The sequence below is a fragment of the Hippopotamus amphibius genome, chromosome 12 (genome assembly GCF_030028045.1).
Source record: "Hippopotamus amphibius kiboko isolate mHipAmp2 chromosome 12, mHipAmp2.hap2, whole genome shotgun sequence".
NCBI classification, from domain to species: Eukaryota; Metazoa; Chordata; class Mammalia; order Artiodactyla; family Hippopotamidae; genus Hippopotamus; species Hippopotamus amphibius.
In genome coordinates, this window is record NC_080197.1 from 25,275,256 (window position 1) to 25,293,875 (window position 18,620).

At 46.2% G+C, this 18,620-nt stretch overlaps 1 protein-coding gene across 1 annotated transcript; it reads right to left on the minus strand.

Annotated features, from left to right (window-relative positions):
- Window positions 1-546: 546 nt before the first annotated feature.
- Window positions 547-17,062, minus strand: DYNLRB1 (dynein light chain roadblock-type 1). Its single transcript, XM_057700795.1, has 4 exons — window positions 16,979-17,062; window positions 9,734-9,809; window positions 4,367-4,534; window positions 547-906 (listed from the first exon to the last, which is right to left on the minus strand). The coding sequence occupies exons 1-4, from the start codon at window positions 16,979-16,981 to the stop codon at window positions 863-865; spliced, it is 291 nt and encodes a 96-aa protein (XP_057556778.1). The 5' UTR covers window positions 16,982-17,062; the 3' UTR covers window positions 547-862.
- Between the last annotated feature and the right edge of the window lie 1,558 nt (window positions 17,063-18,620).

Below are 18,620 nucleotides of genomic sequence, written 5' to 3' on the forward strand. Positions count from 1 at the left end.
ATTTGAGCATAACGGAAGGTGGACCCTTACCCAGGATGAGCTCGCTGAGGGGAACCAGGCCACCTGGGATTTCTGGGGAAGGCAGTGTGCAAAGAGCAGAGCTTTTAGAGTCAGAGACCTGTGGGCCCAGCTGTGAGACCTCAGGCGGCGTCTTCGCAAGAACCCAACTTCCTCACCTTTAAGATGTCTTTACTTCCCTGTCTGCAGGGAACTGCGAGGATGATGTGGGCCACACCTGGAACTCAACAAATTTCACTCCTTTCCTTTCCCTTCCCCAATGAAGTGTAGTTGAAAAAAATCTTTCAAAACACTGGTGGGGGTGAGAAATGATAAAAGGGGTGGCTAGGGACAAGAGGCCCAGAAACCAGGACACCATCATAAACCAGGTCCAGCTCAGAAAACGTGACCACAAGTGCCGTATGGAGCACAGCCCACCACCGGGGCTGAGCGCAGAACCGAGGGCGGCACCGGGCTTAGCCTTCAGACCACGTGATTACACAGGACGCGAGGCCTTCTCAACCTGGTGTTTAAAGACACACAGCACGGTAAGCGTTTTGGTTATGTTTAGTTAAAGAAAAACAGCCTTTTCCAAGGGCGACAAAGTGAACTCAAAGTCAGAAGGAAACAGGGTGTGGGCTTCTCCAAAACCTGGACATGATTTTCCTCCTGGAAAATCAGGGGCGATTGGCCAGCAGAGGGATGACTGTGGCGGGGTAGGTGGAGCTGCAGCCAACCCCTGGTCACAGACTGGTCTGAGAGGGCTCTACGGTGTCTTCCACATGCCAGTCAGTTGACATGATTAACGCTATTATTCTTGAGGGGCATTAAATTAAGGAATGACACAGGGAGCCAAGACAGCGGCTTATTCCGTTGGATTCTGAATCACAATCAGGAAATAGTCTTTATCTGCAAAAGAGGAAAAATGAAAAAACAAATCACTGAATGTAAAATGGGAGAAAAACACACCACAAAGCCAATGCATCATTAAATCACCAACTGTAAAATGGTGGTGGGGCGGAGGGGGATAAAAACCACAAGGCTCAGGCTGCTTCCAATTGCTGGGGAAACAGAGACGAACTTGCAAGTTTCCCGTGGGGGCTTCTGTACACGTGGCTGCTGGGAAGCGGGTCCCTCGCTCTACCCGGCAGTGGTACTCGGCAGCACATCATTTCTAATCTTCCCAGTACCAACAGGGAGGTAGGATTATCATGTTTTTTTGGGCGGGGAAACTCAGGTTCAGAGTTTAAATGACTTGCCTACAGCAATGGTTCTCAAACTATGAGTGTCGGAATCACTTGGAGGGCTATTTAAAACAACAATGCTGGTTCCACCTCCACGGCTTCGGACTCAGTGGTTCTGGGGTGGAGGCTGAGAATTTGCATTTTTAACAAGCTCCCAGGTGATGCTGATGTTGCAGGTTCTGGGAGAATCACTAGTTTAAAGTTACCCAGCTTGTTAGTACCAAAGGTGGAATTCCTAACCTCAACCCCGCTAGTCTTGGGTTAATGTCAGTTCTGTCACAAGTTCAGGTGCTGGCCTCCAGAGCCTTCTGGACTAGAAAATTTCAAAGGCACCAGGTCAAAGGGGGCCAAAGCTACCTGAATTCCAGCTCTGGGGACCCAGCCAGTCAGAAGGAATGTCTATCAAGAAATCATAGCAAGTCCAAGTCCTCTGGGGTGAGCCTGACTGCCTCTCATTTTATAAAAGAGGAAACGGGAGAAGGGGGGTGTTTCAACTTTGCCCACTTAATAATCAAACTGCAAACATTTACCAAGGCTTCCACGTGCTGGCTCTGGGTCAATCACTTTTCATACAGCACCTCAACGAATCCCTGAATCACTCTGTGAGGCAGGCACCAGTGTTTTCTCATTTTTACTGATGAGAAAACTAAGCCTCAGAGAATTACTTCTGTTTTATGTTTTGTTTTGTTTTTTTTGGCCACAAGGCATATGGGATCTTAGTTTCCCGACCAGGGATCGAACCTGTGCCCCCTGCGTCAGAAGGCGAAGTCTTAACCACTGGACCACCAAGGAAGTCCCAGGCTCAGAGAATTAAATGACTTGCCCAAACCAAGGCGAACATTTCAGGTAGGTTAGCTGGGTTTGACTCAGATGCTGAATGCCTCTGGTCTGCCCCCTGCTGAACACATGAGAAATGGCAGGACCCTGGTCATGTCTGCTTTATGTCTGTTCAGACTGAAGCCTAAAGCTTGCATAATGATGGACATCCGGGAAGGAGCAGATATATGACTAAGTTTCATGGCTAAGCAATCTGCATAAGTGAAAAATCACTATAAAAAACAGAAATAATTAACAAGCCACCAATAAAACTGAGAAAAACAGATACTATTAGCAATACCAGTGTCTTTTCTTCCAATTTATCAAGCTCTACATTCAATAATAGCACTCCCAGTGCTTTGTGGGAAGCAGTGTGTTAAAGCTTGATTATACTGTGTTAACTCAGCTGTTCCAGAGCAGACATTCTTGGAAGCTTTAAGCCAAGAGACGCTGTCCATGGAGTCTGTCAACTTGGAGACAACATAATTTGTCCTTGCTTCAATTCACACCGTGAACTTCCAGGTGGGGCACAAGGTCTGCTCTGATTTGGAGGGTTGGCCTAACTTTAGGCAAGTGGAGGTTTGTCTGTAATCACACAGCATGAGGTCTTGGGAGGAATTTGAGATCAAATCTGATTCCAGGCCTTTCTGCCCAACCTCATGCCAACATACTCAACCAGATGAGACGTCTCAGAATATCAGAGCAGTACTGTCCCCTACTAGATACTTTACAGATGTGGAAACAGAGGTTCGGAGGTGTTCTGTGATTTGCTTAAGGTCATATTCATAAGAGGTGAAGCTGGGAAAACAGATGCCGTGCCTGCTGCAGTCTGTTTTCTCACATTAGACAGTGACTGAATTCATAAACAGTGTACGCATGTTTTTGGAATAAATGACTCTGAAGATATCCTATGTTCTTATTTGTGACTGACCTGCTCTGTCCCCACCCCTCTAGGGAGTGTCCCCAGGAGACTCTGGGCCCCTGTGACTGGCCCTATGGGTCCCCCCTGCACATCCTTCCAAGCAGCTTGACTGGGCCCAAAAAAGCCTGGGAACAGAACCAATATTGCTCTGCTGCAAGGAGTGGCTGACCCCCATCAAATTACCTCAGAATTCTGCAGCCAGCCTCCTCGCCACCTGTGCTGCAAAGCCCAGGGGCAGTCAATGTCCCAGCCTCCCCACTGCCCTCCTACATCCAGGCCCCCAATCACAATCCTATCACCTGCTGCCTTCAAAAACCTCTGCTCACAGGGTCAAGTCCATGCAGCTGAGTTTGATGTTTGAGGCCCCTTCTAAATTGGACCAAATGTATCACCTCCCACTCCTTCCTACACATGTCCTGATGCCCTAGATAAGCTGCACTGTAGCCACCTCCATCATCCTGTGAACATTTAACTCATGTACACACAACCACGGGGCTCAGCCAAAAAGAAGACTGGGAGAGAGAAGTCACTGCACAAACAGTCCTGGAGGATCTCTCTTCTCCAGGCCGTGCGTGTGGTGAGGTGAGGCAGGGCAGGGCAGGGGGCCGTGCTGTCCCCACCCGTGGTCCCAGTCCTTACGGGCTCCTCCCAGGGTAAACATCTCATCACTCTGAGTATGACCCTAAGACCTAAGGCAGGTCTTGTCTGTCCCACACAGTCCCCAAGCGCAAGCCAAGCACGTCACGTGAATCAAAAGCAGTAATCTCTTCCAGGGCTGGAGAAGGGCTGTCTGTATGGGGTCCAGAAACAGGACTATAGTTTAGAAGTGAGCAAATTAATATTTTTTCTAGGATAAAATGAGCGCATGGTGTTTCTGCCTTACACTTTGGTTTAGAATCACTGAATTCTTTTTCCTTCAAGCATAACGTTCCCACCCCACCGACCCCCACCCCACTGGCTTACTCTTTACCTGTGCTCTCAAGACTCGGCGCAAATGTTCCCTCCGCGGGGAAGCCTCTGCTGACCGCCACAAGCAGGCCTAATCACACCCTCCTCTATGTTCCCAAGTGCTCCTTGAACTCACCCACATCAAAGTGAGGATGACACTGTGATATGCTTATACGTCGGTCTCCCCCATGAGACAATAACTCCCCGTTGTGGCCTAGAACCCAGGACAGGGCCTGGCCTAGAGTCACTGTGAATGAGTACTTGCTGGGGGTGCCAGCTGGAGACAGGCCAGGCGGCGAGGCAATCACATCTATACCTTCTGCTCTTCAGGCCCTTCTCTGGAACCCATGGAGACACCCATGTGCTAAGCCTTCCTGATAGCTACAGAGCATGCACTGTGAGGGTCTGCTCCTACGTGGGGATGCGGAAGACCCCTTACCTGGTGCAACCATAATTTCATTTTTCTTGGAGCGAATTCGAAGGAAGGTGAGGTCATTCTGGGGGTCAATTTCGCGCACGGTGCTCCGGGCTTTCAAGATGAAGTTGTGCATGAGGTTGGCGTACTGTGTGGTGGTGGGATTATCCATGGTGCTCTTGATGGGAATGCCTGAGGGAGGAGGAGACAGAGAGTGAGCAGAACGTTGGGGTTCCTTTCTGCCCAGCTCTCAGCCCCACACCCATAATTCAAGAGGCGTCTAGACTGGCAGTTAACAGTCAATGGCCACTATTTCCTGAAGGCTTGACAGACAAGTGCTGAGCACTTGAAGCAGGTCAGCTCCAGCGCTCAGAACTACTCTAAGGGTGGCGTCATCATCTTTACTTGCCAATGAGGCAACAGAAACTCTGAGCAGTGAGGTGACCTGTCTGTGGTCACACAGCAGATAAAGACAGGCAGTGGGGCCAGGATGTAGACGCAGGCCTGTTGGCTCCACTGCTGGGCTCCTTTCACAGGGCCACACTGTACTGGCTGGTTTCCAGCAATAGAAGGCGAGACTGTCACTCATAACACTTAGAACATGAACAAGGAGAATAACTCCTACAAATCTGTAAACACTAAAAAGTAGCTAGAAGAAGAGAGGTCAGCCTGTGTCAACACAGAACCATCACTGGTGTTCTGCTCCAGTTCCCGCCAAGGGAGGCTTAGAGCCTAGTTGCAAACACACTGTCTACACACATGATCGTGCCCCCAATTTAAAGCCTATTTCTTTGTCTGCAAATACCTTGTAAACAGCACTGCTGCTGCCTTCAACGAGCCCACAGTGGCCATTCCACAGGGTTAATCATTCCCCCATCGCTGGGTACTTAGGCTGGATTTTTTTACTTAATTACTGTGCAGTGAACAACATCCTGCATCCAGCCTTTTCTGTTTTGAGGACTGATTCCCCGCAATGAACTAGTAAAAGGACCTCCCTCACTGGGCAATGCCTACTGTCATGGAGGTGAGGAACGGGGCTCAGCTTGAGGCACCTCCGGCCACGACTGGCTCATCAGGGGCCTGTGAATCTCTGCAGCGTGTCAGCAGCAGGCTCCACCAACGAGGCCCTGAGGGCCCACAGCTGACAGGCCCTGTGACAAATGTGGCCCAAGTGGTTCCCCACACAGAAGTGGCTGGATTTCAGGTCCAGGACCCTCCTATCTGGCCCATAACTGACCAGCCGAGGGATCAGCCAAAGACAGTCACCCTCAGGCCTCCCCACGGGTAGCGAGAAACTGACCCACCCTTGCCTCATTAAGGTCAGGAACACGACAGTGGGCAGAGAGGGCACGGCAGCTAGAGAAGCAGCTGAGTCAGAGGCTGGTTTGAGCCAAGTGGAGTTATGAGAACAGGTTGTAGCGATCACTTGCCTTTAAGGGACAAGATGACCAGGTCACCAGGGCTGCTGTTGGGTTCTGGATGGCAACAATGTACCCACCAGGGCCTCACGAGGCTTCATTCAATAGCGGAACCCTCCTGAGGGTGGCAGTGTAAGCAGCTGGGGAGATGACTGAGTAGGAACTCTGAAATGTGATGACCTGGGTTTACACCCTGGCTCTGCCCCTTCATGGCTATGTGGCCTTTCGCAAGTGAGTCAACCTCTCTAAGCCTCCATTTCCTCATCTGTAAAACAATGCCTGTGCTTCAAAGTGCTGCTGTGAGGATTAAATATGGCTTCATTCGAGAATATATTACATGCAAGGATGTGCGTGTAATAAGTGTGGACTTATTATCAACATCATGCACACAGTAAATCCCACCCCCAGGTAACTAGAGGGGCCAGTCTCAAGGCCTGGAAAAGTTTGGGTGATCAAACCTCTTGACCTTCTTCCAAGGCCACCTTCTCTCAGGTCTCTCTGCCTGGAGCTTTCTTTCCCTCCCCTATTCTCTCCTGTCCCTCATGTCCCCATCCGCCCCCAGATGTGGTCAGTGCCCCCCATTCTACAGTCCCAGGACCATGTAGCTGTCCTTCAGAGCGGCTGCTTGGGTGCAGCATCACACCTTTAGGGCAGTGATCATTAGGTTTGTCCCCCAGCAGACTATAAGCTCCCTGAGGGTCAGAGCCAGGTCTGATGTGCTCACCAGTGTCTTTAGAGAGACTGCATCAAGCAATTATGGCTGTTGACAAATGAGTAGACACAGGTGTACTTTTAGTAGTTTGAATACTGTCATGGTACTTCCCTGGTGGTCCAGTGGCCAAGACTCTGCGCTCTCAATGCAGGGGGCCCACGTTTGATCCCTGGTCAGGGAACTAGATCCCACATGCCACAATTAAAGAGTTTGCATGCCACAACTAAAGATGCCACATGCCACAACTAAGACCCAGCACAGAAAAATAAATAAATATTAAAAACAACAAAAAAACAAATACTGTCATGAATGTGACCACATTTCTACCAAGTGAGAAGGAGTGTAAAGGAGAAAAGAAACTAACTTCTGTTGGCTCACTTTAAAAACAAAACCTGGAGCTGGCAGGGTGGGGATGGAGGGCAGGGACCCAAACTGGGGATAATTTCAAACAAGGACAAGAGAGAACTCCAGATCCACAGGATGCCAGGGCTGGGGAACACCTCACAGACAGCCTAATGATTAGGCTGCCTATGCCAGGCCTTTGCCCTCACAAATGGGGACTGTGCAGCCCCAGAAGTGGCTGGTCACCTCAAAGGCATGATTTCTAATTCGGGGCTCAGATCTGTCAGGTTGTATAGCCAGGTCCTCTCACCAAACCCACCGCTACCAATCAACAATTTAAAACATTAACAAAATCGAACAGATATTTATTAAGCACCAGCTTTGTGACAGCACTGTTGCAGGTGCTGGGGACACAGCAGTGAACACGAGAGATAAATGCCTGCCCTCAGGGAGTTCACTGATTTGAGTCTTTTATTTTGCCCTGTGTGGGTAGCAGCAGAAGATGGCAGGGGGTCTGGAGAGTACAAATAGAATGTTCCTTACATTCTGGGTAAGTCTGCTTAAACCCACACTTTTACTATGAAACATGTTTTAAATTTGGCCAAGGCTGAGACGTCAACAGGCAGAGGCAGGTGGCTGGTAAGTGACTGGGACAAGAGTGTGTCATGATTTCAGACTTCAGGGGCGGGAAGCAATCCGTCTGGGCTGGGATGGTCAGGGAAGGCATCCTGCAGGACGAGGCAGGTGAGCTGAATCATGGGGGCAGGAAAGCCCCAGAGGGTAACAGAGATCCCTAACACAATCCTCCTTAACTGACCACTTCCAGTGGGAGCCTTCAGAGGGCTTAAGGGCCCCACAGAGCAGTGAGTTCTGACCACCTCCATCTACGGCTGGGTGAGCGCGGGCAGGTGGCTGCAGTGCTCTCAGATTCTGGCTTCTCATCTGAAAAATGGGAAAATGTCCCTGCTTTGCAGGGTCACTGTGTGAAATGTAAATGAGAGACTGAAGTGGGAGCTCTGTGAATGCAACACCAATCAGAAATAAACATGGGGACTTCCCTAGAGGTCCAGTGGTTAAGGCTGCATGCTTCCACTGCAGGGGGTGCGGGTTTGATCCCTGGTCTGGGAACTAAGATCCCGCACGCTGCACATCATGGCCAATAAATAAATAAATAAACACAATCATACACACACAATAATTTTTAACACTCATGTGGCATTTACTATACATAAGGCACTGTTCTAAAAGCTTCCCTTAGAAGAAGGCAGTGTGACTGTCCACATTTTACAAATGAGGAAACTGGAACAGAGAGGTTAAGTGACCTGTTAAGACCATATAGTTGATAAGTAAGTAGAGTCAGGATTCAAACTCAGGCACTCTGGTTCTACTTTCCATATTCTTAGCCACGGTGCCATACTGCCGCAGTCGTATACACCAGTGCACATCACTACCCAAAAGGGAAGCAGTCGGGGCTATATTTTCCCAATGAAAAAGCTCAACTTTTGGGGCAGTTTTAAGGCAAGAATGAAGGCTTGCGGTTTGGAATACTGGTGGAATCCTAAGGGTCCCAGCTGGGGAGTCAGCCCCTGGGGATGTTCCCTCCCCATTTGGGGTCAAAAATCTCCAGTCAAAGAAGAGAGTCTCTTTCTGGGTGACACATAAACAGTCTTTTGGGTCTTGGAGCAAGGACCAACCACTCCATTCGGGGCAGCTAAGTTCTGAAGAGGGGAAGGGGAAGCCCCAGGCCCCCCAGCTGATCAGTGGTGGATCTGAGCTGCCTCCCACCGTGTCCTCCCGGCTCTGCAACCTGCTGCCTCCTTTGAACGCATGACCACGTGGTTTACTTAGAGTCTGACAAAGCTGGGGAGCACGCCGCACAGCTCTGGGCTGCACAGGGTCTGATGACTTGGAAAACAACATTCTAACTGAGGACACGCCACCTTCAATTTGTCACCCGTGGTGACTTTCATTCTGCTCTATTTAAGCAGGCACTGTTGAGAATTCTGCCTTTCCAAAACAACGACTAGAATGACAATGCACACACACAGAGGCTCTCAAGGAGCCTCAAACAAAACAGAGCTGACTGAACACACTGGGTTAGAGAATTGCGGAAGCCCAACTAGGTGACCCTGGACATGGCCTGGGACATAGTCCAGCAGCCACTCTCTGGTCCGTCACGGCACAGTGTGGGAGAAAGAGCACAAGTGCGTTCAGACAGACTTGGGATGAAATCTTGGCTCTATAATGGTCGGCGAATCAATTAAATCTCTGGACTCACTCTTCTCCACTGCAAAATAGAGACAACAGAGCTGCTTCAAGGAATAAATGAAAAAATATGTTTGTGAAGCACCAGCCCATGGCCTGGCACAGAATAGGTGTGTAATAATATCTACTGCAGAATGAGAAAACTAGCATCTGCACTCTTCTAGTTGCTGAAATAATGTCCCAGAGAAGGAGGAAAAACTATAGGCCCAAAGTTGACAAGAGTATTATCTAGCAAAAAAAAAAAGTAGTAACAACATAAATGTGGGATGGTTAATAAACACTGTACTGGCAGTTAAAAGTTTTGCTTATGTAAACCAGGGAGGGAAAAAAAAAACCCAAACAAAAACTCATGAGTAAACATAAGCAAAAGAGTAACAACTATAATTATGACCAAGAGAAAATGCACCTGGACAAGGCTGAAAAAGTATGGCATACTGAAAAGCATGATGTGTCAGGGCAGTGGGATACAGTGAATTTTTCCTTTAAATTTAGAATTCAGTAATAGTGCTAGGACACAGGAGGTGTTTAAAAAAACAAAACGATGAGAAATAGATCGGGTACATAAGAGGTTTAGTAAAAAGCAAGTATTATGCTGTGTTGGGCTGTTTTCTGGGGCCTGCCTGTGCTCAGGTCATGGCTGGAAGCAGGGTGTACCTTCTGTGTTCACCACGATGATTCCCTGCACACCCTTCTGGCTCTGAAGTCGTTTCAGTGTCTCCTCCACCTCTGCCTGCCAGAGAGAACAAGACCAAGGTTAGGAGAGGTCAGGAAGGCTGAATCAACTCCCTCACATCCCTGGCAGAAGAATCAAACATTCCAACAACAAACAAGTAACACCCAGGCATATGGCCCCTCCTGAAAACTCCTCGGGCCTGTCTAGAATGGTTCCTAGGCCACCACCAGCAACTAAATCCTCATATTCCCAGTATGGAGTGGGCCTGCTCCTGGCCCTTTGCCCACCAGGGGCCCTTTACCCCTCAGCTACTGGGGAGCAGAATTCAAATACCATTCCCAGGAGTACAGACACAGCCATGACTCACACATTTGGTACAGCTGGGGGACAAACCAAAGGACTCTAATGATTTAAAAAAATCCAAACAGGGGTGTCTAACAGGAAGGAGACACATTGTCATTTGTGGCCCAAAGAGCACAACTGAAAACATTCCAAAGGTAGCAAAATGATCCCACAAGGACAGACTCAGTGACCCAACAAGCTAGCAGCTGAGATAGCATGACACGTGGCACACAGCCATAGCAAATGCTGGGGAAGGGGCTCATTAATCCTGCAACTCCAGGAGCTAGTCTGGCACATGGAATTTGTAAACAGAGTGGACAATCAGACTTTGGGTCCTTACCCTGACATGCAAGCTCTTCTCTACAATTACTCCCATCTCTTTTACCCTTCCATCTACTCTCCACATACATGTCCACAGCTCCCTGTCTCTTTTTATCCGAATAGGGCCTCTTCTCTGCTGAAATCCAACAAATTCTTCCAGATCATCTAAGATATCACCTCCTCCACGAAGCCTTTACTTATCCCCAACTCAGTGGCCTCGGCCCACTTCTGACTCCCTAAACTCTTGAAAGTACCTCTCTGGGGATGCATTAGATACTGCTTTACTCTATAATGGTGTGCAGAGTAGGGGCTCAATTAACAGCTGCTAAACTGAACTAGACCTAACTCTTCCTGGATGGAAACTAGCCTTGAAGTATGCTTGTTCTCAGGAGGTCCCTTCTAGACACATCCACAATCGAGTCAGAAGCTCCTCACAGGCTGAGAGTCAGTCTATGTTGGAAACAGAAGCTCTGTTCACCAAAAGAGAGTGGTTCCCCACCCTCACGGGCTAACGAGTTGGCTCAGTGGAAGGAGCTTCTAAACAGTGGATGGAGACAGCACAAAGAAAGATTGTTTTTCTAGTAGGCACAAGCCTCACAATCCAGTCACTGCCACCCACTCCCCGATGACGTGCGAATGAATACTCTCAAATGCTGGAGGGAAAGGCATGACAAAGAGCCTGACGCCTCTATAATCTGGAGCCTTGGGAAAAGGACAGGGCTAGCTATGTGGACGTGAGAGTACAATACACTGGGTTATGCATGTATGAGATCATAATTCATTCAGCAGACTTTCAATGAGCTCCTACTACACACTCTTCTGGAGAGGAGCGGAAAAGTACGATAGGGGTCAATACTACACAGTACTCAGTACAATCTGGTAACCCTCTTGGAAATTCATCCCAAGGAAATAATCCAAAAGAACTAAAAGAAGAACACAGCAAGAAGTTTGCTGCAGTGATATCTGCAATAACAAAAAGCAGGAAGAGCCCAAAGTACCCAATAATTAGGGAAAAGGCCAAGGAAATTACAGAATGTCCATTCACAGGAATACAATACAGACATTAACAATGGTTATCAGAATATTTATACCACCACACAAAGAAAGTGCTTGGAGATCACATTCACATAAAAACAAGCAGAGGGTTAGAAGGATTATGAAAAAAATAAAAAGCCACACTGAGAGCAGGGAACTATAGATAAGGTTTTTTTTTCTTCTTTTTTTTTAACAGCCTATTTTACTCTACTATATTGTTTCTATTTAAAAACATTTTTTAACCCATCTCTCTGTGCATCCAAGGGATGAGAGATCTCTGATTTGGGAACTATGGGGCTCTGACATTCTCAACATTATAAGAATAAGAATATATAAGAATAAGTAGGATGGCAATTTAGGACAGCTCAGTCAATCTGCAATCAAACAGGCGACGGGGAAAGCTAAAAGCAAAGATGCCAGAATCGAAGTCCAAAATACCCCTGGAGGTTGGAAAGTGAGGCTGAAATGAAAAAGATGAAATTTCATAAGACTGTTATTCATTCAATAGCTATATGGGAACCTTCTATGTGCCAGATGTTGTTTTAGGCCTAGGGATGCTGTATTGAACAACATATAACAAAAATCCCTGCCCTCATGAATCCATCATTGGGGGGTGGGGGGAGGGAATCAGACATTACACAAAAACATAAATAAAATACAAATGTCAAATACAGTAGGAATGGGGGAACAAGGTGGTCAGAGAAGGCCTCACTAAGGTGATAGCTGAGTAGAGATCTGAAAGGAAATGAGGCAACTAACCATGCAGATTTCTAGGGAGTGTCCCAGAAAAAAGGCAAAGGGGCCAGTGTGGCTGAGGGCAGTGAGTGGCAGGCAGCCAGATGAGAGAGGGAGCCAGGATCAGACTAGATTTCAGGGGCCTCACAGACCAGAGTAATGACCTTGGTTTTTAATGGGGAGGGTATGAGGAACCACTAGCAGGTTTTAGGTGAGCAGTGACAAGCTCTGCTTCAAAAGGATGGCCTTGGCTGCTGTGTGGAGAATGGACTGCAGGGGGCAAGCACAGCCTGCCTGAACCTGCGCCTGGCATGTGCTGCTTCTTCTGAAATGTAAATGACTCCCAGCTCTTTGGACTCAGCTCATGAGCCTCCTATGGGAGGGCCTTCTCCGACACCTGCCCCTCTTCTAGGTACCATGGCACCCTGACTCCACAGCACTTACCACAATGGAGTGTAACTGTTTTGCATCTGTCTCCTCCTCCAGACCCAAGGCACCCTGGAAGCAGGAATCTAGACTTTGTAATCCCAGTACCCGGTACAGTATAGGCTCAATAGATATTTAAAGAACAAATAAAAACCATTTCTGCAACTATGTTTTACAAAAATCAACAGTACCATGGCCTTACAATACTCAGGGTGAAAAAGAGCTAGGGTTTAGTTGATCCTAAATTTAATGAGAACCAACCACTGAGATTTGGCTGCTTCAAAAGTAAACACACTTACCAAGAAAAGGAAGACATACAAGCATACACTGACCTACTCAGTATCTGCTACAGGCCAGATATTAGGATGTTTTCAGACACGTCTCCTCTGAACTTTCCATGGTTAGTATGATTTTATTTCACAATGAGGAAACCAAGGTTCAGAAAGAAGAGTTTTGCCCAAGGACGCACAGCAGGTTAAGAGAAGAGCTGAATATACCACTGCCCACAAACAATGAGGTTCCTCTCCTCAGGGAGCTCACATTTTGGTGGAAGAGACCTTCAAAAAACAAGTGACCAAGATTCTTGCAGGTTACAGGGACGGGGAGGGAGCAGAGGAATGCTACTTTCATGAGTGTGGTCAGGAACACCTGAGGATGTAATCTTTAAGTCAAGAACTAAATGATGAGAAAGAAAAGCACTCCAGGCAACGGGATGAAAGCAAAGGCAGTGAAGCGGGAAGGAGTTTGGCACACTCAAGGAATAGAGAGAACCAGTATTGCCAAGGTTTTTGATTCTTTGCTAATCTGACAGGCAAAACCCAAATAACAGAAAGCCAACTTTTAACTCTGAAGAATTATCAGTGAGGTTCGTCAGAAAAAAACAAAAAACTTATCAGTGAAGTTAAAGTGGAATTTGACTGCTTGCACCTCTCCTTTTTTGTCTTTTGATTTTTCTACAAATCTTATTTTCAAAAACTTATGTTAGAAATATTAGACTTTTGTTCATCATATAAATTACACTTCTCCCACTTTTCAAATTTAATCTTATTTTTTTTTCAATAATCAGAAGTCCAAAACTTTTATGTAGCTAAATTTAATAAAAAATTTTTCCTAGATGACTAGGGAATAGCTTCTCCAATCGGACCCCCGACCAGTAGGGTGGGGCTAAGCCTGGGTGAGTGGGGGTCACGAGATCCAGAGGAGGCACTGGGCACCTGCTTTCAGCAGAAACTACTTAAAACAAATTTCAAGTTCAGCCCTGAAAGAGCCAAGAAAGAAAACAAATGATTCCAAAAAGACACAAGCAGCAACAGAGACATTTGCAGATGGGAAAGGAGTCCTGGTCAGGCACCTGATTATGCCACCTTTGTCTCTAAAGTTTGTCATCCCTGCAGTGCTAGTCAACTGGTACCAGCAATATCTGAGTGGATATGCAGCCCCCCAGGGTCAGCTCACATCACCAAATTCCTGTCCTCCTAAGAGAGAGCCTAACTGGTATCCTCAGCACCCTGAGTCTTTAACACTATTAACATGGGTTAATAGCTGGGTTCTTGAGTTTCCAGCTGCATGTTGCTGACAGACAAAACAAAACAAAACAAACAAAAACCCCCCACAAACCACACAAAACAAAGAAACAAACAAAACAAGTAGCAGTAAAACTCCAGGATTATTCATTGGTTTGGCATAGGAGGGATAACCATCTTAAGCAAATGAGTCACAAAGGAACTACGACCAATTTGACTACTAAGCATAAAATTTTTAATGGCTACAGAACAAAAATGAATTAAAAGGAGGGAAAAACATCTGCATCAAATGTAACAGACAAAAGAGTGATTCCAAAACATCACACAGAATGATTAAGAAAAATAGCAAGTCTCTAAAAATTAAGTGGGCAAAAAGGATACGAGGAGAAAATAACCTCAGAGAAATTACAAACACAAGAAAAGTGTTCAATGTTCCCTGTAAATAAAGACATGAAAATTATAGCAATTCTGAGGTATGTTTTTGAACACTGGCAGTATTATGACAAAACTGGTATGAAGGCAGCACGACCTTTTAGGAAAGCTACAGGACAACTCTATTGTGAGAACCATTAAGTGTTGGTCCCCTTGCCTCAGAAATGCTTTTCCTGAGAATTTCTCCTAAGGAAATAATCTAATACATTTTTAAAAAAGAAAAAGAAAATGAACTCTACACATTCAAGAGACAGTATTATCTCTATTAATGAACTAGAAGCAACCCAAATGTACACTGCAGTAATGGTCTGGCAAATTATGGTAAAAATATTTCATTGGCTATTATGTAGTCAACTAGAAATGATTCATTACAAAGATGATGTAGCAAATCATATAACAAAACAAACAGAAACAAAAAACTAGCAGGTACTTCTTGAAAAATAGGCATATGTGAACAAAGAGGAAGGCGAATGTACAAAAATGAAAATACTAATTATGGATGATTTTTATATCACCATCCTAAGGGGAAATTTGTCAGTTTCTACCAAAATGTTACAATATGCATGCAAGAAGTACCAGTACTACATAACACTACATAAACATTAGCAAGAGCACAAAAAAAAAAAAAAAAAAAAGGACAAAAATAATAACTGCAGCATTGTCTGGACTGAAAAACTGTAATAAGCCATTCTAAATGTATATACTGCAACAGAATGTGAATATAGTCCTTTAAAAGAATGAAGCAGATTTGTATATATCGACATAGAAAAATATTTGATATTTTTTACTGAATAGAATAAGTTGCAGAATAAGATTATCTATATATATTAGCCTAAAGTAAACTTAATATGTATAAATACATACGTTCCAATGTCATAAACAGGTTATATATAAATGTGATTATGCACTAAACAAACCTGGAAGGAAACACACCCACTGTCAAGAGTCATTACCAGAGGGTAGTGAGATAGGAACTACATGCACTTTCTACATTACACACTTTGGTACTGCTTGAATTTGTTAAAATGTGCATCTAAATATGTTTTGCTTGTATGTATATAAACACACAACAGCATGGTATAGGTTGCAGGAAGCTACCATTTGTGTAAGAAAAAGAGGGGGCATTTATACATGCCTGTATAGATATATTAACAAAAGAAACTAACAATGTTTCTGAAGGAGACTGAGGCTGGGCCTCAGGGTTTTGTGGGAGACTTATTTTTCACTTAGATCCTTTCAGAGTATTATTATTATTATTTTTTTATTTTACTCTGTGTAAGATTTATCTGTTAAAAGTTAATTTTTTTTTTTTTAGTTTAAAAAGTCATGTGGGGGAAAGCGGGGAGGGTTGGTGGGTAATGAATTGAGAGATTGGGATAACAAATTGTACACTCTAAATATATGCAGTTTACTGTATGTTAACTGTATCTCAATAAAGTTTCTTAAAATAAATTAAAAAACATAAATCAAAAAAAAATTCATGTGAAGGATAAAGTTACTTCATCTATACTATAAACTAGCTAACAATATAAAGCAAAGTATATAGCTAAACTGAAGGGAAAAAGACTAATAGGAGTAATATGCCTAATTAGAGGTCACGGCACTGTTTCTTACTCTTTTTCTATTCTTCTTACAGGCTTCACATTCTTAAATAGAATTTTTGAAAACCATTCACATGCTTTAACATTTAAAAGGCCTTTTCAAGTTTTGTACAAGTTGGGAGGATCAAAAACACAAGGAAACAAACCTGTAAAGGCGTAAAGAGCCCACAGTTCCAGCCAGCAAGAAAGGAACCCCAAGGGTGGATCCCGCTCGTTTCTGACTCACGCACCAAGTCCCAGCGTCTCAAAAGAGCCACGGGGACAGAAACGCAGTAGTCAAGCTTCTAGGGCTCACATCCACCTCCGCCATTTCCCAGGGCAAGGCACTCAGCTTCACCGGGCCCTAGACTCCAGTTTGTAAAAGGGGGATAACGGTCGTACCTACTTCACGGAGCTACGGTGAGCAGGAAGGCCAGGGTAGTAAAGCGCCTGCCAACAATGCAGCTTCCCGGAAGTGTCATCGTTCCTGGTGTTATCGCGCAACTAGGCCCAGGATGCTAGGATGCAGGGGCCTGTGGGCCGGCCCCCCCACCTCCGTCAGTCCTTCGCCGAGACCCGAGCAACTGCTTCCGGTCAAGGGACAGCGGGATCCGGTGGCCCCGCCTCGGTCCCCTCCGTCTGACTCTGGAGGCCCGTGCCGCCCCGGTTCCGCCCTCCAGACAACTCGGGCCGGGCCCCGCCCAGCCCCGCGGATGCCCAGCCCGACCCTCGGAGCCGCCCCTGGAGGATGGAAGGCCAGGCTCAGGGTGGTGGGCGGTCGTGCTTGGGCCACCTCCCGGCCGCCTGCCACAAGCTCCCGGCAAACACTCACCATCTCGGACCGATCCCGTAGCTCCGCGTCGCCAGCCCTCAGCCCAGTCCCGCAGTCTCCCTGCGCCTGCGCACAGCTGCTGTCAAGGCGGGCAGCCTCGGTAGCCTATCAGGAGCCAGCGTGGGACGGCTGGGCGGGCGGGTAGGCGGATCTTAGGCAGCTCCCCCAGGGCTCGAGGGGAATTTGCCCTGTGCGGTCCGAAACTGAAAAGCCAAGGAGCACTTAAGCTATGGAAAATTCCTGACTCCCACTGTGCCGAAAAGACGCTGGTTCGCGTTGTTGCAAGAGGCTTTCAACCCTCAACCGAGGTCTGAGCTGGCTCTGGAGGTTCTGGGTGGAGGGTGGTGAGAGATTCTAAAGGCGAGGGCGGGGGTTGCGGAGACCTCCTTTGCTCCCAGATTGAGGCAAAATGAGGCGAAATCCAAAATATTCCGAAACCGCGGGAAAATCCGGAGTCCGGACTAGAGTCAAGCGTCCCTAGGGGGTCTCCAGAGCGACTCCCTTGGGAATATTGCATGCAGGCTCTGAGATGAAGTGGTCAGGTCTAGTCTGGGAGTCTGCAGTCTTTGAACCCCGAGCTCAGCGCCACCCCTGTGTTTCCTTGGAGAAGCCACTTCACATTTCTGTGCTCCCTCGTTCTCTCACCTTTAAAAGGGGGACCCTTCTTCCTAGAGCCCTATTTTGTTGCGTTTTCCACAAAAATTTCTGGGTTCTCTAGCAGGAAATAATTTGCTAATTAGTGAACCTTGTGCCACGTTACTGGGCTGACACCCGCGCTATCTCCAGTAGCCTCAGCTTAGTTTCTTCGAGGAACTGGAGAATTTGCTAAATTGAACGCAAATGATCTGTGTCCAAAATTTCATTCTACTGTAGCCTCTTTCCATTGGGGAACGATTTGGTTCTCCTTCTAGGGGTACCTGCATATTAAGAGGACTGAATAATGACTTTATAGTGAGAAAACCTGGCAGACACCATCTTAACCAGAGGATCAAGGTTAACATAACTGGTAATAAAATATATTGATATGTGCCCTCTGATATCGTGCACCAAGGGTACATCACCTCTGTGGTGTTTTTCACAAAAATCCATGGCATTAACCATGAGAAAACATTGAATCAAACTTGAGGGACATTCCACAAGGTGCCAGATCAATACTCTTCAAAAAATGTCAAGGTCATTGAAGACAAGGAATGAATGAGGAACTGTCAGATTGGAAGAGACTGAGAAAAACGACACTGGTGGAAAAACTGGTGATATCTGTTATAAGGGTTGTAGTTTAGTGTCATTTTACTGGTGTCAAGTTTTTATAATTGTACCAAGTTATATGGGATGTTAACACTGGGGAAACCTGGGTGAAGGGGTTGCAGAAGTTCTCTACTATTTTTGCAACAGTCTGTAAGTCTAAAATTATTTCAAAGTAAAGTTAAAAAAAAAGGATTGGATACAAAGAAATGATTATTGAATGCTGATTAGAAAAGCCTTTAGCAAGGGGAGGGAGGGCTTTAGTGACTGGACCTTCAAAATATCCTGGAAGATAAGCACAGGATGATCATCACCACCATCTTACATATGGAGAACCAGACTGAGAGGAGTGAATGAATTGAACAAGATCACAATCACAAAAGCAAAAAAAAAGAGAATG

Bases quoted from the DNA above. Each gene is read 5' to 3' on its own strand.
- DYNLRB1 (XM_057700795.1), bottom strand. The intron at 4,535-9,733 runs GTACACCCTGCT...CTCCTCCCTCAG, and splicing joins CATCGTGGTGAACACAGAAG to GCATTCCCATCAAGAGCACC. The intron at 907-4,366 runs GTAAGGGGTCTT...CCTCTTTTGCAG, and splicing joins TGAAATTATGGTTGCACCAG to ATAAAGACTATTTCCTGATT.